The 27,704-nt window shown below is 40.3% G+C and overlaps 1 protein-coding gene across 2 annotated transcripts in view; it reads right to left on the reverse strand.

Annotated features, from left to right (window-relative positions):
* Positions 1 to 27,704, reverse strand: part of PRKDC (protein kinase, DNA-activated, catalytic subunit) — a 213,971-nt gene that overhangs the window by 133,027 nt on the left and 53,240 nt on the right. For both annotated transcript variants that reach the window (XM_061598396.1, XM_061598388.1), the window contains exons 32-44: positions 26,789 to 27,015; positions 25,314 to 25,522; positions 25,077 to 25,209; positions 15,876 to 16,034; positions 14,650 to 14,853; positions 13,763 to 13,948; positions 11,739 to 11,843; positions 9,205 to 9,372; positions 8,626 to 8,753; positions 7,674 to 7,881; positions 7,371 to 7,549; positions 4,008 to 4,176; positions 2,527 to 2,592 (exon numbers count right to left, since the gene is read on the reverse strand). In XM_061598396.1, the coding sequence (XP_061454380.1) occupies positions 2,527 to 2,592; positions 4,008 to 4,176; positions 7,371 to 7,549; positions 7,674 to 7,881; positions 8,626 to 8,753; positions 9,205 to 9,372; positions 11,739 to 11,843; positions 13,763 to 13,948; positions 14,650 to 14,853; positions 15,876 to 16,034; positions 25,077 to 25,209; positions 25,314 to 25,522; positions 26,789 to 27,015 (2,141 nt within the window). The remainder of the gene's footprint in view (positions 1 to 2,526; positions 2,593 to 4,007; positions 4,177 to 7,370; positions 7,550 to 7,673; positions 7,882 to 8,625; positions 8,754 to 9,204; positions 9,373 to 11,738; positions 11,844 to 13,762; positions 13,949 to 14,649; positions 14,854 to 15,875; positions 16,035 to 25,076; positions 25,210 to 25,313; positions 25,523 to 26,788; positions 27,016 to 27,704) is intronic.

A 27,704-nucleotide genomic window follows, 5' to 3' on the forward strand; every position in this document is an offset into this window, starting at 1 on the left:
CTTGAATAGGTTTCCTACTTCAAATCCCTCTGTAAAAATTTAGTATATTTATCAAAACCAAAATTTTTTTTCTTTGCTACAGATGACCACTTTATTCATGGAATTCCATTGTTTGAATCTTTTGCACTTCGGTCCCTTGTGGCCTACTCTGGCTTTTATACTGTGTTTATGTATATAGATATTGTTCATGTATTTTGCTTTGTCAATTAATTTGGTATGTTTTTATTGTGTATTCTGTTGTAAATTGCTGTGAGACCTTTCAGATAGTAAGTGATCTATAAATGGAAATATAAATAAATTGTTGTTGCTATGTGCCTTCGAGTCAATTACAACTTATGGCGACCCTATGAATCAGTGACCTCCAATAAATTTATTTATTTATTTATTTATATCCCGCCCTTCCTCCCAGCAGGAGCCCAGGGCAGCAAACAGAAGCACTAAAGACACTTTAAAACATCATAAAAACAGACCTTAATATACATTAAAACAAAACAACTTTAAAAACATTTTTTTGAAAAGCTTTAAAGACATCTTTAAAAAAGAGTTAAAAACATATTGTTTAAATAAAAAAGCACTCTCACATATAGATCAGCAATCAAAGAAGTAAAGATTGTATTTATTGTTTAAATAAAAAAGTTAAAAAGCAACTCCAACACAGACACAGACTGGGATAGGTCTCAACTTAAAAGGCTTGTTGTAAATAAATAACATGTTATTTTTACTGTATGGTACTTGTGGCAGTGAAGCCTCTGACACTAATTGGTTGAGTTGGTGCAATGAAACAAAGCAATCTGCAGTTCAGAATCTGTAAGGAAAGGGAACATTGTCCATTTGACTGAGATCAAAACCTAAAATAGGGGATGGCTGTGAAGTCCAGGGAGGTAGGAAAGCTAAGGGATGGAGAACTCAGCTGAAGAGGCTGAAGTAAAGATGCAGAGTAGGCAATGTATTGCGAAATCTGAAGAGAGAACAGGCCTTTTATATGGGACAGAGGAGACACATAACTGAAGCAAGGGAGATCTCATCAGGAGGCTCTGAAGAAACTTCACCAGATTTAAGAAAGAGGTGCATTATGAAGAAAGGATAAACAGACAGGCTAGCTAAAGTAACATAAAATAGACATGTGGTCTAAAGAAATAATGTGTGGTGAAGAAAGGAGAAACCACACAGAAAACAGGACTGGGGCAGAACAACATACAAATTCTAGCCACAGGAGGGGTTGTATGCTACTGACAGAAAAGAAGCAGGCAGGCAGCCAAGGGGGCAAATGGATTTACACTAAGGTTAGACACAGAGATGGGAATTCTATTAGTTGAGGCTTCTAGAGTCACTGCAAACAAGACAACATGGACCAATATATGCAAGTAGGTGTTGGTAGTGCAGAATTTCACATACTGATTTAAAACAAGACGGCCAGTTTTCTTTGTTGCAATCGTCCTGCCCATTTAAGCTCTATCTTCTCTTCATTTCTGTTCTCTCCAACAAACCTAGACTAGAACCCCCCTGAAGACAAATTGCATCACTTCTGCAATATGTACAATGGCTATCATACTCCTAATTTGCACTGAGCAGTCACTGTAAACATAAGTAGTAATGATGAATGGTGCCTTGCAAGTACAAACCAGGACAGTTTGCTGATAAGGCTGGGGACATGTGGATCTTTGTAACCAATAAACTTCACACTGGGCATTGATCTTTAAAAAGACTGAGGTCACATGAATACATGGGATATGGCCGATAGACTAGGCGTCCTTTGCCGTACTTCCTTTGAAGAATTTGGTAGAAGATGTCCTAATTCTTGGGTTCTCTAAATATCATGTAACCATTTTGTTTGCCATTTGTTCCATCACCTTGCTGTGAAGGAAATACCCCTTCGGTCCTGCAGCGTCTGTCTCATCCAATCCTCTTGGCTGCTGGACAAACCTTGAATGTGATGCCAGGCCTCACTCTATTCATGCAAACTCTCTGGAAACATGTGTCCACCAAGTTGACATCATGTATCACCATCATCATCTCTCCCAAAATTGGAGCCAGAACATACTGCTTTTCTGGTAAGACATGATTCTCTCCATGATAAGAGCACCACAGTAGGCTCATAGATTCCTACAGAGGAACTCCCCCACATAGGTATATTAGGTTGTCTCACCACAGCAGAGATTGGCTAATATGTTAACTGTCTCCAGTATCTCCAGGCTTGGTTAACAGAGAAGGAGCCACAGCAGGATCTAGAACAAATTCTGGCCAAAGCACTGAATCTATGCCGGCTACCAAAGAGCACCAGAGGAATAACAATTCAACTAGGCACGCCTAAGTTCTTGTTTTCTGTGATTTAGCCACACCTCTTCACTTGGTCTAGAACTCTTGAGGCAATAAGTTCTTCTCTGAATAAGGTTAACTTTATTTTGCTTTCTAAAAAGTGAAAAAGCATGGTATTTCAGTGTTTTGTTGTCGTTGTTTCCATTGCATGTTTTATTTTTATGCAAGATAAAACACTGCCAGTGAAAACAAAAAAAGGACTTTTCCTACCTCAATCTCTATAGGAAATGAGTAACGATGCTGCAAGTCCAACAGGTTTTCAAAAATAAATACATTCTGCAGAACAAAAAGAAAGAACAAATACAAATTCTAAATTACCATTATGCTATATTTTTATTATACAAACTGTTAATTAGCCAATTAACCATCTGTTCCACAATACATTTATAAGTAATTGCCATCATGAAAAGGTCAATAAAATCCAATTAATATCATTATTTGCTGCTGTCAAAATCTAAATTCCACAGATCTCAATATGGGAAGCAGGCATCCCTAAGAGACATAAGTTCACACAAGATGCTCCAAGCCCAAGCGGTGGAATTTCAACTTGCCCCTTCTAGTTAGCCTAATATAGGCAGCAGCACAGTTTAGATGGGAGATAGTTCTTCACCTATGGTAAAGATGTTTCTGCCATTTCTACACCCCCCCGATATTTTAACTGTGACAAAATGTTAGATCACATTAAATACACAAATGAATTGGTAGTGCTGAATACCATTACAGTTTCATACTTGTTTACTATCCAATTCATGACAAGTATTTTGAATGATTTCTTAATAGCCTTGCTTGGATGTAATGCTGAATGATTGGTTAGCATTACACAAGCAAACCTAGGCAAGCTTTGGGCTCCCTCTCTGGCACAGCAACAAGGAGACTGGCAGCTTTCACTTCTGTTTTTGATTAAGCCTTTATTTATGAAACTGTCTTGTTTCAATAAACCATAGTTAAGATAGACCAGAATATACCATTTGAATGCAGCACTAAACTGCACTTAATTGTGGAAGTGGGGAGAAGCAAATCATAGCAAGCTATGCTGGAAGGGGCAGGCCATTTTTTCTCAGGAACACTTCTCTCTTCAGTAATATTCCTTTCCTCAGCCTTTGGGGTAGGGCATAGCCAAGCACAGGCCAACTCCCTGCCTGACAAGGTATCTCTCTCTTACATTAGTAACAAGCTACACAAGAAACATTCAAATGGATTATAACAGCTTGGATATGAGCAATGCTAGAATCCTGCTGCCTGCTAGCCAGAACAGGTCTCAGTTTTTCCTTTGGTGTCATTACTGGAAGCCCTGTAACCAAGAAGAAGCACTTCCAAAAGTGAAGGCTGCCTCATCCAGGTACCAGTGGAGATACTAATATAACAACTGATATTCAGAGAATTACACACCTCTCCTCTATAAATACTCTTTCTCAGGTTACTCAGCAGATCTAATTTTTGTACAGCAAACATCCACCAAGCTCTTTTTCCTTCCAATAAAAATAAGTATATTCTGGGAACTCTTCATTCATCCAATTTCCCTTTAACAGGTACCATGCTGAATGAAGCTACTTGAGGCTACAGTAGCATCAATAAGCCTAGAGTTCTTATTTAATTGGTGGGCTAGCAGACAACCTTTCTAAAGCCAAATTTGGTCTCAGGGCCAATCACTATTAACCTCTACTCTGGACGACATCTCATTATATACACACCTTTTCTGGTTTTTCTGTGAAAAGAAAGACTTGGTAAAATTTACTTTCATTGAACACACAGCTAATAACAGCAATGGCACAATTATATGCAGCACAATGATATTGTCTCCTCCTTTCCAATAGCTGAGTTTCACCAGACATGTTTTCTGTAAAGGCATCATGGCAAGACCTTGAATCAAAACAGATAAACAGTCCTTTTACAGGAAATCATATACATCAACTAACATATTCCAACAATCACAGAGTTAAAAGTTGTAATATAGAGTGGTAGTCCTAATCAGAGTAGACCTGTAGAAGTTAATAGACATGGTTAACTTAGGTTTGTTAACTTTAATGGATCTACTTTGAGTAGGATTTAATTGAATACAACCCGTAATTTTTACTTGGCACTTCCAAATCATTGTGGGAAAGTGGCCATGTAAAGTTGGAATTCTTGATCTCATGGAAAGCAAAAGATGCAAGCAGTCACACACTATTATATAAAGCACAAATGAAAAGCATTTGGGTGCTATAGGAGACATTGTGCAAGTTGTGGAGGTGCCTAGCAAACCCCATAGTAAAGTAGCCAGAGAGTCATTGGAGCAGAATATCTACAGCTTTCCATCTCTGTACGCTAAAGTGCAGAGTATGGGAAATAAACAAAATGAGCTTGAACTCCTAGGACAGGAAGGTAAATACAACTGATAGGTATAACTGAGACTTAGTGGGGTTGAGTCCTCCTCCTCACCACTTCATCTGTATGCTCAAAGCATGCTTACAATAATGTGAACAATACATCATAAAAACAACTGCAAGAATAATTTCATAGTAACAGCAATAATAAAACAGCAACATACAGTAAAATACAACATTTCAATATTATAAATGCAGCAACATGACACTTTCTGGCAGTAGCAAAAGTAACAAGTTTGAACAGTGTCACCTTGGTCCCAGATGCTCTAGACATGGCTCATAATATGAGAATGTAGCAACTGAAGAGCGTAACTTGTTCAAGAACAGATGCAACATAATGTAAGAAAGGTGGCACTGTGTGACAAATGTGTACACCTTCACAGAAATTCAAGAAATATGGTAGCCCTGTGGAGAGCACATGGGTAAAAATAAATGGAGAAATAAAAATCAACATTGTGAGGCTGGAGTCTACTAAAGACTAATGCTTTCCCAAAATAAAAAACATGTTTGAGGGAAGCAAGAATAAACAGTAATAAGGGAATTTAACTGTTGTATTTGCTGGGAGACAACCTCTGCTAAATATGGACTCTCCAATAAATTCCTGACATCCTTGCTGACAACTTCCTCTTTCAGAAAGTGAAGGAAGGAATTAGAGAGATCTGCTATCCTTGACTTGATCCTAACCAATAGGGAAGAGTTGATCAGTGAAATTCAAGTAGCAGAATCATTGTGGGCAACTGGCCATGTAATGTTGGAATTTCTGGTCTCATGGAAAGCTAAAGATGAAAGTAGTCAAACATGTAGCTTGGAATTTCAGGAATGCTGATTTTAAGTAGCTCCAAGAAAATGCCAGGTAGGATCCCATGGCTAAATATACTAATGGGGAAAGAAGCACAGGATAAGCAGGAATCACTAAAGGGGCAATCACAAACATTTCCAAATAACGAGAAAAATGAGGCACATCTAAAAAGCCAATCTGGCTGCACAAAAAGCTTAGTGATAAAAAGGGCATGTAGTAAGAAATAGGAAGGAAAGCCATGTCACAAAGAATGAGTACAAATAGTCCAGACATAGGAATTGTATCAGGAAAGCTAAAGCTCAGAATGAACTAAGGCTAGCGAAAGATAAGAGCTTTTTCCAGTATGTTCAAAGCAAGACAAAAAGAAAGAAAACTGTAGGGCTCCTGCTCAGTAAAAACAGTGAAATATTCATGGGTAATAAACAGAAGACAGAATCACTTTATGCCAATTTTGCATCTGTCTGCTTCCAAAAGAGGAACTGTGTGCAACATTGCCTAAGTAGAGAGAATGGGAAGGGGTCAGGATTGCAATTCAAGACCCAGCGTTGGTTAGAAAATGCCTCTCTCTATTAAAATGAGTTCAAGTGTTCAGGGACAGACAAATTCCATCCTAGGCCACTAAAAGAACTTGATGATAATGTACCATCAGAGCCTGTATTCTGAGACTTGACATGATCGCAGTGAAGAACTGTCACACTGCTCCAGATGGTAGGACTAGATTTAATGAATGACAATTATAGGAGGATCTATTCTGGTTGAACATTAGGAGAAAAAAGATCAGCCATAAGAGCAGTCTGATGATGGAAACGATTACCAGTGTGTATCTGTAGACTCTCCCTCACTTGGAGACCTTCAAGAAGAGGCTGGACAGCCATTTGTTGAGGATTTCCTGCATTCCTCTGGATTTCCTACAAGGCCCCTTCTAAGATTCTATTTATCCAGTCCCTCTTTAAAAAAATATCTTGAACGTTCAGCCTGAGGGAATGGGTATTAATTGAAAACCTCACTACATAGTTTTGTCCCAACTGGGCATTGTGTATTTGTTATATTCCCCCCTAATCTCAGCATTTAGGTAAATGCTTCAATCTTCCCTTTATAGATCTGTTAGTAACTGCTCAAGCCTTAGTGTCCATTATCATGAATTGACTGGTTGTTCCTATACAGAATGTCTAGTCCTGTTTTGGCCAGTTTTCCTCAAAAGAAATACATCCTTCTGACCTTGTTCTGTGCCATTCTGATTTGCAGCCTGCCTTGCCTTTTCATCTTATCCATTCCATCTTTTTTGTCATGGGCCACATTCACACTGTACATTTATTCCACTATTATTCCACTTTAAACAGTTATGGCTTCCCCCAGAGAATCCTGAGAAGTGTAGTTTGTGAAGGTTGATGAGAGTTATAGGGAGACTCCTATTCTCCTTACAGAGGTACAATTCCCTGAGTGGTTGAACAGTCAGTCCCCCTTCCCAGAGATTCTGGAAATTGTAGCTCTATGAGGGAATAGGGATCTCCTAACAACTCTCAGTACCCTTCACAAACTACACTTCCCAGGATTCTTTAGGGGAAGCCATGACTGTTTAAAGACGAATAATAGTGGAGTGAATGTGGTCTCAGATTCAGCCATCCGTTATTCCTTTCTTCTACAGCTAATTATTTTGATCACCTGCATTTGATCAACTTGCTTGCTGTTCAAGCTATCAATAAAGTTGAAGACTGAGTTACATGAAAGTGTGATTTGGATGCAACTTTAGCTGACTGGATAGACACACAGCCTAATGTGTCGAGGCCAGAACATGCATCATGGATACTGGTGTTCAAGTATTATTTTACTGACTTTGGAAATCAAGCTAAATGGTGACACACTGGTTTAAAGGACAGGTGATAAATTCTTACTTCATTAGTGTCTTTGTAAGTTCATTTCCTTCTACACAGGTGGAGCCCTGGAAAGCTTGATTAATTCTAGAGTCTTTAGAATATACTTCTTCTTTGGCAAGACGTGAATACATCACTTCCAAAATCTTGTAATAGCTCATTTTCTTCGTGAGTTGTGTTTCAAAAACAGTTTCATTTGACTGGAAAAATACATAAACAAAAGAAGGTTCTAGGTGATGGTCCAAGAAAGAACCTTCCAATATAAACATTGGATTATTCAGTCATTTAAAATGTTAATTTCAGAAGGTACAGATTAATTTTTACCTTTGTAAACCTAGATTTCAGTGTATCCATAGCCTCCACAACAATCTTACTTAAAAATTCTTTCAATGCATCCAAACTGCAGTGAAGCAACAAGATGAGAAGAGAGCGATCAACATAGGCTTGACGGGTTGCATTTGAGAGAAGGGTTTCACTCTGGAACATTTTGTGCATGGTGTTCAGCAACATCACTTGTTTGTCCCAGCTACCTCTAAACATTGTGAGAAATTAAACATAACCTTTAATCACATTCCTACTTAAAACACAAATCCAGTCCTAAATCTTTACTTGAGTCATCTTAAGTAGTGATTTAATTATTACAATAAAATAAGCAAAATCAGGCTCTGTAAGGATATTTTCAAAGAAAAACTTAAGGGAACTCTTTGATCCTACATGTAATTAAGTAAAGTATCTGTATATGCCAATCAGCTACAGGGAAATTCTATAGATAAAGAACCAACGTATCTTGAATGGCTGCAACTAAGTCTTCAGAGGATCATCATTATTATTATTAGTTTGTTTGTCTGTTTATAGCCCATCTTTTGGCCAAAGACCCTCAAGGCGGCTTACAAAAAACACAAATATAAAAATACAACATAAAATACATCAATAAAACATACAATTTACAAAAGTTAAATAATAAAGTATTTTAATTTAGAAAGATGATCTTGGAGAAAGTGTTTATTTATATGGCCTGGTGAGGTGTGGAATATGGAATTAATCCATTTCCCACAAACTACAACCTGTACCACCATCTTGAGGTGATAGGCATCAAGGGTCAGCAAACCTACTCCAATATGAATATATTTTTATAACAATGCAAAACGGAGGAAACTCAATATATACCCTGCATTTTTAGTAATTGAATATCCCCGTCTTCAGTGCTTGAATTCTTGATTTTTAAACTGTGCAATTTGCAAAAACTAGAAGGTGCACTGCCACTTTAAAGCATTACCTTCTAGCAATTCTTTTGAAACTGATTTCAAATAATTCCTCCATTATATGTTTGTGGTCCCTGCAAAGAACTTCTGCCATCAACTGCAACAATATAGGACTCTGGGATAATTCAAGTGCATCTAGAAACTGGGGGGGTGGAGGGAGGGAGAGAAAACAGAGGATACACAAAATCTTATTAGAAATAACGATACACATTGAAGCTAAAAAAAGATCTAATGAATATTCATAAAATTATAAGAAATAGAAAACATGCAACTTGTTTCATAGAGTTGTATCCAACAAAGTCGTCCCACTACCACAAGGATTTCCAATTGCGCAGTGGAACTTCCCTATTCTCCTCTCCCTGCACAGCACCCATACATCTGCCCTAGAACAGATTTGGGGGACACATGGGGGAGGAGAGGGATGGGAAGTTCCATTAGGCAGAAGTCCTTATGCAAATGGGACAAGTTCGTTGAAAGCGACCCATAGTATTGTTTTTTAAGTATATCACTCTGGGCTCAGAGTAGGCAACAGCCATTTTAAAATGCATATAATATATATATTAAAATGATTTAATGGCAATTTTTTCACTTACTTTTTTAGTGCAGTCCACATAGTTATTGTACCTTAAGGTTCCTTTAGGAAACTCATCAGATCTCAAAGGAAAGTTAAAGGCTACAAGCTGGTCAAGTGCATTCTTAAGATCATCAAGTCTTTCTCCAACAAGGTTAGTGAAGAACGGAAGAATAATAATGGCCTGACTCTGAAATATACATGTAGATTATCAATTGTATTATATGTTCAAACACATCTAAAATCTTCACTCTTCAAGAAACCTTTTTGGGGGGAAGATAATATCTGCCACATAGCCAACGCTAACCAAGTCCCACTATTAACAAGAGACTTGGACTTGTTAACACTGAGGGAGGAGGAAAAAGGCAAATTCGTATGGTATGGAAAAGGGAAGTCTGTAGGAGGAAGCAAGGAATTCCGCTAGTGTGGTTCAGATGCAATGCTAAACCATGTTTGTTTAGCTTAGTATTGGCTTGTTTGCTCATTTAAACCTGCCCAGGCTCACTAACTATGGCTTGTCTGGGGCCCAACAAACAGCAGTTCTAAACCATTGTTCAAACTGGCTTGTGAACTTTGGTTTACATTAACTGTCATGTGTTGTTACATCCAAACTTGGTATCTTGGCTTGCTCCTAAGTTTGTTGTGTTGCTCTGCTTCCACTGTCCACCTTGGCTACAGAGATGAGTGGAAAGAACAACTCAAATAGAAAACTGTTCATGCGGTGAAGAGAAACCCTTGCTGGTGCTTTTGCAGACCTCTCTGTCCCTCTTCAACCTGCCTGGTAACAACCTGCCTTGGCTAACCTTCCTGCTGATCTCCAACTTGGCTAACTCATAATAATAATAATCATGATGATGATAATAATAATTGAGAGAGAGAGAGAGAGAGAGAGAGAGAGAGAGAGAGAGAGAAAGAGACTTTTCCCCATATCTAATGATGGATATATGTTAAAAACACACCTTTACTGTTATCAAGTTATGCTAACAGTTCAACAAATGTAAATGCAATTTAACCTACAAGTCTCCACCAACATCACTGACACCACCCCAGTAACCTCCTGCAACAATCTACCTTCCCCCCATCCCAAATATCCTAAGGATATTTTATATCTCAAGTTATTACTAAAACCACTTATTCTAATTACTCAGCAGTAAACTTTAGATCTGAAAAGAAAAAACCAGCTGCCTTTATTGCATAATAAGCCTTTATTGAAAGAGTGGCCACAAAGGGAAGAACTGTTGCTTGGGAGGACAGTTAACAAATTGGGTAAAAGGCTTTCATGGAGAACGTCTAAGAATTTGGGGAAAGAAGCAGGCTTGGGAGGGGGGTTGGGTTTTTGTGCTCAGGGTTGTAACCAGAGTGGCCAAGGATCTTCAAGGAGCAGGGAGCCCATTTCTGCAGTCAGCCAATAAGAACACTGGTGACGTAGCAGGGCTCTGCCAGTTGTTATGGACTGCAAAGGACTTCAATATAGCAGTCTGGCATTCACAGAGGAACACTACACCAGCACTAGGCAAAACAAACTGCAGCTTGTTTTAATGTCTGTGCACTGAATCCTGGCTTATTCAACAAACCATACTTTAAACAAACTCATTCAAACATAATGTAAAGCCATTAACCATAGTTACGCAAATTAACCTCTGCATCAACAAATCTTGGCTTCAGATTGCAATTTGTTTGGAGAGAAACAAATCACAAGCACTGGTTCTGACATAACACTAAGCCAGCAGCCGCTTGACTAAGGAAGAGAAAAGTTTGAGAACTTGTATTACATGCACACAGTTCATACAGAGACAGTCTTGCTTTACTATGGTTAATGTGTTTGCATTACAGCTGACTGCAGCCTAGGACGGAGCCTAATGTCTGAATGCAGGCACCGTCTGCTTCCTTAACTATGGTTTAAGGAGTTGAAAGAGTTATATGTATACAGATAGAATGGCTGAGAAAGTCTGGAGGTCCCTTTAAGTTTTAGGGTTCCACAGTTAATCTTTAAAATCCAAATCCAACTCAGGCAAGAAGTTGTTAGCCTGCAGAAGAGGGCTGGGGAAAGAAACTACACAACAAATACAGGCTGTGAGTTGATACCCCTTAACCCCAGAGTATATCAGTCAATGGAAACATGCCCCAAATTACAAAGGTCTCAAATTTTCAGGGGCTAATATAATGCAGCCAACAGCACCTAGAGTAAAAAGATTTGAGTTAAAATCAAAGCAGGATTACCAGCAAGAGTAATAACAAGCAGCCTGCTTCTTCCTTGAGCTGCTCTCAGCGTCAGCAAGGGATTTTGACAACTCACCTATCAATCATGTGATGTCATAATGAAGACATGTGAGTGACAGGTGAACAGCCCCACCCACATGTCAAATTCAGCCCACAAGGCCAATCCTGAGAAGGATCTGGACTGTAGAGCCAAAAAGGCTCCCCACCCCTGCCTAACAATGAAGAGCTTTACAAGTTATTTTAAGAATAAATAAAAATAAAGAATAAATTGTGTGGAAACAGTTCTCTGCTAACACTGCAGCTAGTAGAACACAAGTACACACAGCATTAACTTACCTTGAGATTTAGACCTAACTTCTGATCAGTAAGTAGACTTGTGTATGTATTAAAAACAACAGAAAATGCCTCATGATGTATATTAAATGACACAGTAGAGTCAATCTGGAGAAAGTAAAGATATTTAATGTTGAACTTTCATATAGAATTAATGTGTTAATAAAACTGTATTAAAATATTCCATCTGACAATTAGTCACAAAAAAATTCTATATTTCAAGTGACTCCACACATCCATGTAATAAAGTTTAGACTGAATATTTATTAATTATATCCTACGCCTTCCGTCAAATAAGATCCTTTGAGTGGCTCACATCTAGTAACAAACGATAAAATGATAATACAAATTCAAAAAACAGCAATAATTAACAGCAACATAACTCTTCCTCATACCAGAACACCCCTTCACAGAAAAACAATGCAATCCAATCATTTAGAAAAATATGTATTACCAGACATGTTTTCAAATTAGCACAGGACCTGATCAAACCATTACTTGTACAGAAACCAGGAAATGTAGCTGATTAGTTATGCAATATCCACCATAGAAAAACAGCTAATATGGAACATAGGAAGCTGCCTTATATTGAATCAGACCATTAGTTCATCTAGCTCAGTATTGTCTACACACTGACCATCAATGGCTCTCCAGGATTTCAGGCAAGGTTTTCTCCCAGCCCTACCCAGAGATTGAACCTGGGACCTTCTGCATGCAAATAAGATTGTCTTCCACTGAGCTACAGCCCTTCATGTCATAGGGGTGGGGTGGGGTGCTGTAACAATGAGCAGGTTATAATAATTATTGGCCGCACTCCATGTGATTTGAGGAAATTGGAAGAGGTGTAGATAGACCAGCAACCTACAGACAATTGCAGGATGCAGGAGACCCTAATGCAGCTGACATTATTGAACACCTTCAGCTTCCTCAAAATACCCAGGTTGCCTCCAGTGTGTCCTAAGCATCTGTGATGGTTGGGTTATATGTTTCAAATGCTTTTAACCCAGGCCACTGCATTACCTACATCCAAGCTCTTGGATTAAAATATTAGAATATGCATTGTTTCACTGTTTTACAATAGCCAGATGGCAAGTCAAGAGGCTACAGATATGTGCAGTTCATAGGGACCAGATATGTGTGCTGGCTATACCACACAACCAGGCTATGGGATCATTTCTATATATGGGGACAGCTACACCTTGCTCTCTGCATAAAATCACCAAAACATGACCACACTCATATTTTGCATACTTTAAAAAGTACACATGTACTAATAAAAAAGCTTCAAACATCAGGAAGTCCCATCTGCACAGCACTTTTAAAGCAGTATCATAGTAGTTTAAACATACATGGCTTCTCCCAAAGAATCCTGGGAACTGTAGTTTATTGGGGGGTACTGAGGATTATTATGAGACCTCTATTCCCCTCACAGAACTATAATTCCCTGAATTACCTGGGAAGAGGGATACACTGTTAAACAACTCTGGGAACTGTAGCTCTGTGAGGAGAATAGGGGTCTATTCCAACAAGCTTAACAAGCTTCCCAGGATTCTTTGGGGGAAGCCATGAGTGTTTAAAGTACTATGATACTGCTTTAAATGTATAGTGCAGATTGGGCTGAAGAAACAAACCTAAAGAGTTTCAAAATTAGAAGAATTTCATCTAGATTTCTCTTAAACATTTCATTCTGGGGTCTGTGGGGTCACAGCTGTCTTTGGAAAATTATCTAGACGGGGCCTTGGGCTCTCTCACATGCACTAAAGTAACTAAGGGAACAATCAAACTCATCAGAGGCTGGTGAAAGTGGAGCCAGTGGAAAGAACCGCCACATCCAACCTCTGTTCAGGAGCTGCTGGGAGAGGAGGATGCTGGCTGTGCTTCCAGGGGGAGACTTCTGCTAGCGGAGCCTGGTGGCACTGACACCCTTTCTCCTCCACTGCAACTACGCTGCATCCTGAAGCCTTTCAGCCTGACACATCTACCATGAGGATTGTGCCCTAACTCAGCTAATACAGTAGTAATTTTACCTGTAGAACTTTAGCCAGTAGGGTCAAAACAGCCATTTTGCTTTCAGGAGCAGAATCTCTGGTCCACCACTGGTCAAGCTGTCCCCAGTTTTTCAGTATAGCTGTCACTAGTTTCACTCCTTGTTGCTTGCGAACTGCACGATCTCTAAAGCTTTGGTCCAACATACCATTCAAAATAGTACCAACCTGAAAGGAGGGTATTGCTACCATAAAATACTGATCACATTTTATGCAATTCAACTTTCAGACTAAAGCATAATGTTATCAATATTTGCACCTAAATGAATCATTACAAACAATCTTAAGTTTTTCTACAGCCATGTATGCCACAGAGATATCTGCCAAAGATGGCTTCCACAAAGAATGGTTGAATTAAACATTTGGAAAATAAAAATGTGATGTCAGAAAGACTTAGCCTCCTCATAAAATGCCAATTTCCAGAGTGGTTTAAAAAAATATTCCCTGACATTTAAACCACGTTAAGTTTGTAACATAGAAAAGTATAATTAATTGCTTCAAGCTCTGCCCAAAACCTCTGGTAAGAAAGTGTACATTGAAATGGTCTCAAGATGTCAGTACTAGAGGGAAATCCTTACAAGCATTCACTATTTGTAGTATTGTAGGAGTAAAGATTTAATAATATCTTCCTTATTTTGTCATTAGAATCAAGCTTCAGTGGTGCTGGACCATCAGTATACAAAAATTTGCATGGGTTATTGTTTACCACATTAGGCAGGAAACAGAACATTCATTGTAACAGACATATAGCCAAGAGTACAAAAATCACTAAAAATTTACTACTCTTTTTTAAATTACAGCTTTTTAGGAGTAAAATATGAGAGATAACAAGTCTACCAGCTGAGTATTTTAAAGGAAGAGTTCATCACCATTTGGGGACTGTCTAGAGCTGATTTCATAAGCTGTTGTACTGATATATCCAGATTCTTCAGCAACTCTCCATTAATAGTTTCCAAGAACAAGCTGTAGAAATATTCTCCATGAGAAAAGCTGATAAGGTTTTTTTGGGATGCTCCAGATAATGGCACAGATAACATTACTGTATTCAGCAAGAGACTCACCATCTCTGTGCACTACAGGAAATGAATGCAAAAGAGTTACCGTTATGAACATGACATTTCAGACAAAAAATGCAGCTGTTATTTATGCCTTTCCCCCATCTTTAAAACTCTGGAGTGCCCGCGGTCAAGCACTTAAAAGAAAATGGTTCATTCTTCTCAGTTGACATGGATATCTTTGGATGGGTTAGTTACTGTTACTCACCTCCAAATGGAGAAAAAGCTATGCAATACAGGAGTCCCCTTGGGATACATGAGCCCCACCCAGTTTGAGGAGATAGCTATTTAAAAAAACTCAAACATTAAAACAAAAAACTAGTAAACAATGAACATCTTGGATTCCAAACCAGAGACAAGAAAAAGCAGAACTAAGAAGATGAACCAAGCAACTCTAGAGCTGCAGTAGTGCTGTCCTCAGGTCCTGAAGTAGTGATGGGAATAGGAATTAATATATCCATCCACTGAAAAACATGAATGTTCAATGGTGAATAGTAGCATCCCTCTTTCTGTCTTTCACTCAGAGAATATACTTGGATGGAAACATATTGTTGTTGTTATTTTGTTATTGTTATGGTTCATGTTGATGATGATGATGATAATAATAATTTCAATTTATTACCCACTCTTGACCATAAGGATCCAGGGTGGGTTACAACCATTTAAACTACAACATTTTAAAGTCTAACACAAACTACAGTCACAAGAACAGGGCAAGTCCTAACAATATATCTCAGGTATCGAAGGCTAGGGTGTACAAAGGATGTGAAACAGTAGGACACTGTCTGTGTTGTACAGGTCATCTTGAAGCACCCACCTGCTGATGCATCAATCTCACAGTGGCACAGTGGAGGCAAATGCCCATATGGCAGATCTACACATTCTTTTTAAGATGTTTCATACAGACAGATTTGATGGGTACAAAAAGAAAGCTAACTTGAGTCATAGGTAACAGCTACCAGAAAATTTGTTAAACTGAAGCATCATGTATATGAACATTACAAAATACATATATGGCATCAACAAGGTCTGTCTCTTACCTGGACGCCAAAATCAAAGGCCAAATGGAGCAGTCCCTCAGCTAATCGTTTGCTGCTAATGTCCAACAAGGGTAGAGACTTCCTTTCATCTCCTGGTGCAATACCTTTGTACACAACTAAAATGAGTTTAGAGCCAGTCTCACAATGTGTGCCTGAACCCTTAAGGAAGAGAAAAACAACAAAAGATAGACCTAAAAAACCTTTTAGAATCATTGGGGGGGTGGAGAGAGAGAACAAGATAACATTTTAAATTGAAGTTACAAGATGCCCTTTTCTTCTCTTGCTAGTTGCAAAACACCTTAAGAGATTCTTCTTGAATTAAACCATAATCAAGATTAAAGGAAAGGTTGTACCTTTCTCCCACCCACCCCCACCAACAATTAGAACTCCACAGTTTAAATGCCATCAGAACAGCAATGCCTTACTTGATTAGTTGTCCCTATAGGGGCTTCAGCTTGAACAAAATTAGTATTAGATTAATGCAACAGTGCATAAATTCAAACATGCAACAGCAATCTTGTTAAGATGGCAGATCAGGAGAAATATTTCTTGCACTTAATTTTTTTGCAGAGGAAATACACTCCCTCATTTATTTTCCAGTCAAGAAGCTTGGTTACTAAGAAGCGACCTTTGGTTTTACCATAAAACAGTCTTCTAATGTGCATGTAAGGATGATCTCAGGTGGGACTTAAGCTCCAACTTGTGGCTAAAGGCAGAATAAGACACTGTTTGATTTTTGTGAGGTTTTCTAGCTTCTCCTTACATAGAGGTCAGGTCCTTTATGGCAAGACAAGACAAGAACATAGTAATAGCAAAAAGACAAACAACAAACACGGCACTCTCTGATCATAAAGATAATATACAACAATGAGAAAGTTAGACCAACACAAAAATGAGACAGTTAGACCAAAACAATTTAGGGAGAGGTCCTGAGATCATCTTTACATGCACGTAGAAGACTGTTTCACTGTAAGACCAAAGGTCCCTTATCCTGTACATATAAGATGATCTCAGATGGGACATACCACAGCTAACCCTGTGTAGGGATAAAGTACTTGGCAGTCTGGTATGACATGCTGTAGCATCCGTCTCTCAAAGGCTGCCTCAGCAGAGGCATAGGTGTTGATCTTATGTTTGATAAATGTATTTGGAGATGCCCACGTGGAAGCCCTGCACAAGTCAGTAGGGATACGTGAAGCAAAAAGGCCACTGAGGTGACTGTTGATCTGGTAAACTGCACCAGAATTTTCAACAGAGGTGTCAGATTCAGAGAACAGTAAGCCAAGTCTATACATGCCTTGATCCATCTCAACAAAGTGGCAGTAGACACCTTCTTCCCTAGAGAAGAAGTGTGGAACAAAGGAATCAGGGCATCCATGTGATGTATGGACTTGGTCCTAGCAATATATACCTTGAGATCCCTTCTTACATCAAGGGAGTGCCATGCCTTCTCAGTAGAGTGAACCAGAGAAGGAGAGGATGAAGGTAGGATAAGCTTCTGTTGGCAGTGGAACAAAGACAGGATTTTAGGTTGGAAAGAGGGAACCGTCCAGAGGACCACTCTGTCCTTGTGGAAAGTGCAAAAGGATTTGTCCACAGACAGTACATTCAGTTCAGATACTCTCCACACCGAGGTGACAGCCACTAGTAACAACACCTCGAATAATAATAATAATAATAAACTTTAATTTATAGGCCGCCTATCTAGCCAATGGCCACTCTAGGATAGGAAGCAGAGCGAAACAGAGTTCAGAGGTTCAAATGAGGGCTGCAAATTCCAGGTAGGGAACCTGTACAGAATAGGTGGTGAAGACAGTATGGCTCCCCTCAGGAAATGCATCCCCAATAGCTTGTCCTGACGTTTAGAGAGAATGGAGGATAGGGCTGATGCCAAAGTGTGTTGAGTCTGAGACCCAAAGGAATGCCATCCTAGAGAAATGACAAGACTTCCTTGACCTCAGCCTTCAGTGTTGCTATCCATTTCTTAGAGCACCATGAGGAAAACACCTTCCGTGTGCTTTTGTATTTTCGAAGGGTGGATGAACAATAAGATGCCATCATGGTATTGATAACTTCAGGCGACAGGCCTGCCTTTAGCAGTCTCTTCCTCTCAATAGCCACATGTGAAGGTCCAGCCACGTTGGATCTGGATGGCCCTGGGAGAGAAGGTCCCTTCTGTGGGGCAATCTCTATGGGTGATCTACTTGCAGGTCTAGAATTTCCAAAAACCAGAACCTTCAAGGCCAAAACAGACGTAACAGTAGGACTGTTGCCCTCTTGTCCCTGATCTTTCGGAGTACAGTAGGGCCCCACTTTTTGGCGGCCCACTTTTCGGCATTCTGCTAATACGGCGGTTTTCAATTAGAGTAAGGCCCCGCTCATACAGCGCTTGTTCCGCTTTTACGGTATTTTTCGGATGTCGGGCACCATTTTATTGATGGAGTTCCGCTTTTGGGGTTTTGCTTTTAGGCAGGGGTCTGGAATGTAACCCGCCATATGAGTGGGGCCCTACTGTGCTCTGGACATCAGGGGGATCATTGGCAAGGCATACAGGAGACTTTTGGATCAATACAATACAAGAGCGTCTACTGCTTCTGCTGACGGATCCGCGTACCTAAAGAAAAACCTCTTGACCTGGTTGTTCTGCTGTGAAGCAAACCAAACTATGCAGGCCCTTCTGAAGCAGAGTATGATAGTCTGGAATATCTGAGGGTGGAGTTTCCATTCCTCTTGTTGTACGTATGCATGACTTAGCCAGTCTGCCTGAATGCTGTGCTCCCCTTTGAGACGCTCCGCCGTGAGACCATGTGCGTTTCAGCCCAGTCAAGAAGCTTGGAAGACTCCAGCTGTAGGCACCTCAACTGTGTACCCCCTTGATGATTCACATAGACCATGGCAGTCACATTGTTGGTCCTTACCAGGGCTGCTTGAAGGCGTCTGGAGAAGGCAAAGAACCTAAGTGCCAGGAGGTTGATGGGAAGGAGGGTCTCTTCTGGAGACCACACCTTTTGGACTATGGTACCGTCACAAATGGCCCCCAATCTGTTAGGCTAGCATCCATAGTTAGCAGTGTTTGGGGAGGATCCTGTAGGGGCACCTCTTTGTGCATGTTGCCTTCCTGTAGCCACCAAAATAGGGAATTGCAGACTGTAGGGGGAATGGACAGCTGTACATAATGTTCTTGTCCTGCCCGAAGTTGAAGGACCCAGTCTCAGTCGCAGCTGTGATTTTTTCTCTTTATTAAAGTTAGTTACATCAAAAGCAGTGAGCCTTATTAACCTAACTACACTTTCTAAGAACTTTTGCCCTGCCTGCTCTGACTAAGCATTACTTTGCAGCTTGCAGACACTGACTCAGCAACTGGCCCCTCCTGAGTCAACTTTAAGTAGGCTTGGCTTTCACGTATAAACAAAGGCTCCTCCTCAACCCCACCGGTTGAATTTCCTGCTGCTGATGCCTCTGAGAGCGAGGCGAAGGTGGTTGGATCTCAGCTTCCCCCTCCGACTGGTGGGAGCTGACTGTCTGCTCGCATGTGGTAAGCTGTGGGGCACTTGGCTGGGGAATGTCAGGTTGACAAGGTGGCACCTCTGGTGCTGATGAGGGAGGCGTATCTAATGATGCAGTCTCTAACACAGCAGTCAGGTTGCACTTCAGCAGGGGGGTCGGGGGAGTTGAACCGTTAGTGGCAGGAGATGGGGTACACTGTGAGCTCTCCTCGCTGCTAATCCCTATCCCCAGTTCGTTGCCCCAGTTCTCAATGTCGGTGTCGCCTTCGCCGATGTCTCCCCTCCAATCTGTGTCACAACAGTCTTACAGCAATGTCGTGCTTAAAGGGCATCGGTACCCGCTACAGGGGTGGGAGTGATGTCGTGCCCACAGAATTATTTGGAAAGTCGAGACAATGAGTACTAAGAATGTTTCCAGTGACATATGAACTGCTGAAAGATATAGTAGAAGTGAACACACTGCCATGTGAATTTTGAGAATTTGCTCCAGGGACAAGGAGATAATTCCTTGTTCCATATCTAACAGCATTCCTAGGTACTGAATTTGACGAGGGGGGGGAGGTTACTTTTGTCCTAGATGATTAGGAATCCATGATCTTTGAGGCACACTAACATGGATGTCCTCCCAAGCCTTCATGTGGGGATGGAGACCAAATCAATAGATGATTGAGATAGGGATAGACATGAATCCCTTGGAGTCTGACATGAGCCACCAAGGTGACCACGATTTTTGTGAACACCCTGGGGGCTGACAACAAGCCAAAGGGCAATGCCTTGTACTGAAAATGTCAGCCATCCACTGCAAGCCATAGGAATCATCTGTGTGGGAACATGGAAGGAAGCTTCCTTGAGATCTATTGATGACAGGAAGTCCCCTTTCCACAAGACCTCCTTGATGGACTGGAGTGTTTCCATCCTAAACTGGAGGGAGTGTAGTGTCAGAACTGGTGTTTGCCTCCTCGTGATTGGTTAGTGGCATTAAACTTATTGGAGAACCGCTGCTGGGGTCCCAAAAACCCTGAAATTCCTCTGGCAATGACTGGGTAGAGAAAATTGAATTCAGGGTAGCCAAAGGACATCATCAGACTACCTGTCTGGGCTACATGGCGGCTGCTGGGTATTGCTACTAAGGTTTCCATGTTCAGCTAAGGTATATAACATAGCCCCAATGCTTGCCTGTGCTCTTGCATGCAGACTCTGGGTGGTAATGTTGGCGCGTGCGTGTTGGTACAGTCCAGAGAAGCGACTCTGGAGCTGTGGAGAACCAGAAATAATTCAGGCCAAGCAAAGTTCTTTGTAAGAGTCTTTTACTGTTAATAAGTTTCAAACGCAGTCCTCTCTCCATACAACATTCCCCCACACTAGAGCTTCTGCAAGAGCTGCTCTTATCAGAGCGGTTGCCCTTGCCAACCACCTGCTGGCCTTGAGGAACCTGGCAACCCCTCTTGCTCTGTTTAACCCGTTTATTGCAGGTTTCATTCTCCTCCAAAAAACCTCTGTCTGTGAGTCACATAGATTGCTCTACTGGCCAACAGCCCCCACCTGGGACTCACAGATCACAAAACTACATTTATCTTATTTTCAGTTATACATTACAATTTCAACACATATATATATACACAACATTTTGTTTCTCATTACTCATTACAGTCTCTATTTCCAGTTCAGTTTTGTTTCTTTATTCATACAAGTTATACAGCATTTTTGTTGACTTTTATTTGATAACACTCATTTATATTTCATTCTTCAATACAGTATTTCCACATTAGATCCATGGTTTCTTTGTCTATTGGCCCTTCTTTTTCCCACTCTAAAGGATATTCATCTGTCTCATCTTCCTTGTGTTGTGTTACATTAAATGTGAATCTATGTGGTGGTTTTCCTTTCGTTGATCTTTCAGAACGTCTGACATAGTCAATTTCCATTGCTTCATCACTCTCATCTTTAATTGTTCCTGCCCCTGATCCTGCACTTGTTCCTGCACCTGTTCCTGGTACTTCTGTATCTTGCTTTACTATGTCCTCACTTCTCAGTCTTTTGATATTACGTTTGCCACCCTTAATTAAATCAGTTAACGCAGCTCTTAAGGGTATTTGAGGACCAAAAGGAATAGCTATTGCATCTTGTTTGCTTTCATCATCAAGCACTACTGTTTGACTACTTTTCCACGGTTGGTCTACTACCTTTATGCTTCTGCTAAGTACTACCTGTTGCTTTGCAGATACCCAGATTCTATAATACGAATTCTGAAAACCCAAAACACGACCTGCCTGAGCTCTTGGGGCCAATTTTCCATGTCTTTTCTGCTTAGAAACATGCACCCAGCATTTTGCTCCGAAACGCTCTGTGTGTGTCAGCCTGGGTTTTCTCCCTGTCAGCTTTTCGTAGGGAGACATTCCAATCATTCTGTGTACAAGGCGGTTTTGTATGTAAGCTGTATATAAAATACATTCACCCCAATAGGTATTATTCATTTCTGCATCTGCCAGCACGGCTCTCATTGAATCCTGCAGAGACCTGTTCCTCCTCTCTGCAGTTCCATTGGATGATGGTGAGAAAGGAGCAGTGAGATTTTGGATTATTCCCTTCTTTTCTAGATATTGTTTCAATGAATTACTTGTAAATTCACCTCCTTGATCTGATTTTATGTTTTTAATAACAACCCCATATTGTGTCTCTGTTCTCTGTATAAACGCCCGTAATTTATCTTCAGCTTCACTTTTCTTTTTCAACAAATACACATGCGTAAATCTGGAAAAATCATCTACAATCACTAAGTAGAATCTTGCCCCTTCTTTCGAACACTGGAGAGGTCCTGCCAAATCCACATGAATAAGTTGATAAGGTTCAGTAGTAGTGCTTTCTACGCTCCTACTAATTGGGGCCACTGTCATTTTTGCTTTATAGCATGCATCGCATTCATCCACATGCTCACAATGTGTTAGTTTTAAATCTTTACAATGCTTTGGGGTGTTCTTAATTTTCTCAAAATTTGCGTGCCCTAATCTTCTGTGCCACTCATGTATGCAATTTTCGTGTATGTTTTTATTTACTCCGATGCAGGCACATTTTGGTTCATCATGCTCACCCTGTACCATAAACATTGAGTCTTGCAACTTCCCCTTCATACATATTTCATCACCTTTCTGCACAATGCATCTATTTCCTTCAAAATATACTTTACAACCTATCTGAGTTAGTTTTCTTATTGAAAGAATGTTACATTTTAAATCAGGAACCAAAAGTACATTTGTTAATATTGTTCTTGGATTACTCAACCTGATCGTCCCCTTCGCAATCGCGTCCCGTGACGATCCGTCAGCTAGATAAATCTTCTCTTGAACAGGCTTTGAAGTGTAAAATAAACTTGCGTCAGTGATTAGGCAGTTTGACGCCCCGCTATCTAGAAGCCATTTAGAGTTAAGTGTTTTATTGTCCTCCTCAGTAATAAAGTTCACACTGGATTTCTGCCGTCCATAGTCCCTGTTTCTTCTTTTCTTACTCAAACACTGTTTTTGTATATGTCCCCAGGACCCACAAAAATAACATGTTTTATTTTCTTGCCTGTTTCTTTGATACTTTTGTTGAGCAGCTTCAGCCTCTTTGAACTCAGTCCTTTTACTCTCCTGTCTTCTGTTCCATTCCTGTTGCAGCTTTTGCTCTACAAAGTCCAGAGTTAAAGTTCCGTCTGGCAACGTCTCCATACTAGTAACCAAAGTGTCCCATTTTTGATCAAATGAAGATAACAGTATATAAACCATCTGAATGTCACTGTGATTCACTCCTCGATCTTGAAGATCTCCAAATAATCTACAAAATTCAGCAAGATGCTCACTCATAGTCACTTCATCTGTAAAACGCATCTGATAAAGTTTCCGCGCTAAACACAGCCGGCTGTTTGCTGCACATGGGCAGCCTTTAGCTTTTCCCACATTGCATGTGCTGTCGGCTCATTCTTTACGTGTAGCAGTTGAGAATCAGACAGCCCTAGAGTAATAAATGCTTTCGCTTTCTCGTCTTTCTTCGTCCACGCTGCTGATGGAGCGGCTGGAGGGGGGTTTTCTATCACGTCATACAAGTCTTCTTTGACCAGAACTGCTTTCATTCTCCACTTCCAACTGAAGTAATTAACTGCATTCAATCTCTCCATCGGAATCCCGGATGACAGGTTTATAGCCATGTTGTCCACTCTTTACTTGCCTCTCTCTTGCTGCTTCTTTCCTCTGCAACAACGGATCCAAACAGCACCAGAACCTCTTACTTTGGACTGTATTCTGGGCCCATAACCCCTGTTGGCGCGTGCGTGTTGGTACAGTCCAGAGAAGCGACTCTGGAGCTGTGCAGAACCAGAAATAATTCAGGCCAAGCAAAGTTCTTTGTAAGAGTCTTTTACTGTTAATAAGTTTCAAACGCAGTCCTCTCTCCATACAACATTCCCCCACACTAGAGCTTCTGCGAGAGCTGCTCTTATCAGAGCGGTTGCCCTTGCCAACCACCTGCTGGCCTTGAGGAACCTGGCAACCCCTCTTGCTCTGTTTAACCCATTTATTGCAGGTTTCATTCTCCTCCGAAAAACCTCTGTCTGTGAGTCACATAGATTGCTCTACTGGCCAACAGGTAAAGGGTGCCAAAGTGGGCATTGCCAGGGTTCTAGCACTCCCTGTCCATTTTTCATTTGATTTCAAATCACCCCCTGTTCGGGGGGGGGGGAGTGGCTGCAGCCTCTAGCTGTATGAAGCTTTGAGCCTCAGAAGCAGGGGATGGCAGTGGCTGCTGCAGAGGCTTCCAGTTTTCTGTTGAGTCAGTGGGCTTTTCCCCATGGCCTTAGAGCGAGAGTGCACTTAACTGGCCAAGCGGGTCTTATGCGGACTTCAGGGAACTTTCTTGTCTCCAGAATAAAGCTGGGTGGTTGTTTTTGTTTTTTAGGCAGAAAGGTGGGAATGAGGAGGTAAGTGATGGGAGGTGAAAACCAGGAAAGCTGAAGCTGATGAAAAACGAACGTTGAGGTAAGCCAGAAGGGTGATGCAGTGGCAGGAAACTGGGGAAACACTGAACTGCTGAAGTAAATAGATGAAGGAAAGGGTAGGAAAGTGATCCAGGTGGTGCGGAGTTAAGCGGGCCGCAGGGAGGGGGGCAGGAAGGCAATCCAGGGTCAAGGCCGTATAAGCAGAAGAAGCTAAGACCTAAATAATGGGTGAAGGGAAAGACAATAGGGCGATCTAGGAAAAGGCGTTGTGGTTTTTTTTTAAAAAAAAACAAGAAATGAGAAACAAGGACAAGAACTCACAGCAAGTAATACAAAGGAGTTAAAGAACACTCAGAGATACAGGTGTGAGTCCGAGGGAAGAGCAGACAGCGCTGAAACAACCACGCTGGTGAAGGCAGAATAAAGAACTGACCTCTCTCTATGTAAGGAGGAGCTAGAAGAGCTCGCAAATATCAAAGAGGCACAAGGTGGAGCTCAAGCCCCACCTGAGATCATCTTGCATGCATGGGGAAATTGGTAACCACATAACTTACAGCACCTTACACTGAAATTTTGTTACGCTAATATGATGGCAGTGTTTTAGTTACTGCAAAACTACTCTAGTAAACTCACACCTTACTAGTAAACTCACACCTTACTACTACTAATAAATAATTTTTCACTCTACAAAGCATTGAAGCCAATACATCTGACAAGCTATATTTTTACCTGAGACTGCAAGGCGCTGTGAAGAAGGCCTGCCTTGTGAAGCTGTTTGCATGCAGACAGAATGGAACCAAGCCTAACATGATCCAACTTGGCATCTGGATTGTATAGCTCAACATTGCACAGCTCCTCAATGCTGACAAAACAAAGGAGAATAAATACTGATCATGTGGCTAGAGCATTAAATCATTTGCATTGTTTTATGCACCTATTAGAAGCTTATATTGAGAAGAATCCTACCTTTTTGCTGTTATTCTTTTCTTTATGCTGATCTCTAAAGATTCTCTGTAAGAAGATCTTATCAAAGCTTTTAGAAGCCTGACACAAACATCCGGAAGCTTTTCCATAACTTGTACATCAGCAATATTAAAACCTATGCTTTTGGGGACACAGACGGTTCTCACAACAACTTCGATCAGATTCTCATTAAGCAACTGTTTCTCAAGCAGCTAAGAATTATAAGATGAAAATGAGATGAGAAGTTTTAATTTTGAAATCCAACAATTTTCATTCATTTAAAGATTTTATAACTAAAGATTTTATCTGTATGCCTCTCATTGAAAGCAAAGTAGTCTTTGTCATACCTTTCTTTTGATATGATTTTAGGTTTTAAACTATTAAACTTCAATGTTAACTATGTATGTAAACTGTAGGCTGGTGACTGATATCTGCAAAATTTGTTTAAGCAATCTAGTGGAGAAATATTAGTTATTTTTTTTTTTAAATTAGATAATAATTTCAGTTTGTCCAAAACAGTACACCAAGTCCAATAGGACTTAGTTTCAAGAAACTGTTCTCTTAATGGACAGCAAAATGTAATCAACTTAGCTGGTAATTAATCCCATGAAACAGAACCTGCAGCTCATTCACCAGTACAGTGTCAGAGGGCTCATTTTATGATGCATAAAGACAATCTGGGATCCAAAGAGCTTTGTAGGTTCATGCAAAGGGCTTACAGAAATAATTAGTGGTCTTTCTTCTTCTTTGAACTTCCCATATCAGTTTTTTAGCCTCGCCTCAGCTTAATAAATAATTTGTCAGGAAGAATGGGAAGCAGAGCCTGTTCAAAAAACACATCCCCTGAGTACAACTTAACCTGGAAACTGCTGTTAGTGCAGAATGCTGCAGTCAGATTGCTGACAAGAGTGAGACCCTGTCAGCATATACCTCTGCTGCTTAGGGATCTGCACTGGTTGTCGATTTGTTACTGGGCCAAGTTCATGGTCTTACTATTGATATATAAAGTCCTTAACAGCTTGAGACCAGTGTACTTGCAGGACTGCTTTACTTCATTTGTGCCAACTCAAGCACTTTGCTCTGTGGAAGTGGCACTGTTACAGGTGCTGCATAATACTCATTCCGCACCTGCAAGAAATTGTTCTTTTAGTGTGGCAACACAACTCCCTGCCTACTGACATCAGGTAGGCGCTTTTGCTGTATTGTTTTGAGTGCCTACTTAAAAAGTTTTTGTTATAGGCAAACCTATCCAGACACAAAGATGTTTATGTATTTTAATCTTTTTAGTCTGTCGCAATTTTAATTGTTTTTAAAATGTTTTTAATAACTTTTAAAACTGTTTTATTGAAAGGTGGTTTTGTTTGTAAACTGCTTAGAGATTTTTACAATCAAGCGATATATAGATTATGTTAAGTAAAAAGAATTACAAATACTAACAGCAGGTTTGTTGGGATCCTGGCCAACAGAGCCAAACTTACCTTCCAGAAATCCTGCTGGTGAGTCTCTAAAACCATGCTGACAAAAACAATAATTCGAACTACAATTGTACATTTGCTGTAATTGTATTCTTCTCTTTCTTGTGGACTGAACATGTTGCCTTTGGACCCAGTGCTAAAACACTGTTCTACACCAGACACATCATTCAAGGCAATTTTTTCAAGGAAGAACTCCAATGATGTCAGGAACGATGACCCTGTATTTGAAGCTTGAAAGAATTGGGCTAGCATCATTAGCATCAGAACATATGCCTCAGAATACAAAATACAATCTTACTGTGTTAGACACAAGGACGATGTAAAAGGAATAAATAGTATTCCTTTAGCTACTATACCTTTGGCCCCCAGCATTCCATAACTATACTTCGCTCAATTTCCCTTCTAAAGCAATGTTTCTACCACACCAGTAATACTATATTTGGATACATACTTTAACAGATAATTGCTTAACATGGAAAAACCAATAATCATTTAAATATTATTTCATATCTCTCTTAAATGTGAGAATGGGTACTCTACAGTGAGTAACAGCTCAGATGCCTGACACAAAGAACTTATGAAGGCAAGATAACTCCAGATGACAAAGACTGCTATAGAAGAGTATTTTGAACTTTCTGCAGGAGAGTAAGGCAAGTGTTGTGAACTATTTCAGAGCGATGTGAAGAAGAATTGGAACACTGAGATAAAGCAAAGGAACATATGAGCAGGAAAACAAGATGTGGCAGAATGTGGGCAATTCCCTGATGGAAGTAGGCATGATAGAAAAAAAGCTGCACAAGGATGACAATGCCTTACAGCAAGAGTCCCACAACCCTTTTGGACATGGGACACATTTGGAAATCTCAAAATTTGCCAGGGACACCACAAAATACCCATTTCACAGAAGAAAAGCTAGTGA

This window comes from Rhineura floridana, chromosome 1 (genome assembly GCF_030035675.1).
Source record: "Rhineura floridana isolate rRhiFlo1 chromosome 1, rRhiFlo1.hap2, whole genome shotgun sequence".
In the NCBI taxonomy this organism is placed as follows: Eukaryota; Metazoa; Chordata; class Lepidosauria; order Squamata; family Rhineuridae; genus Rhineura; species Rhineura floridana.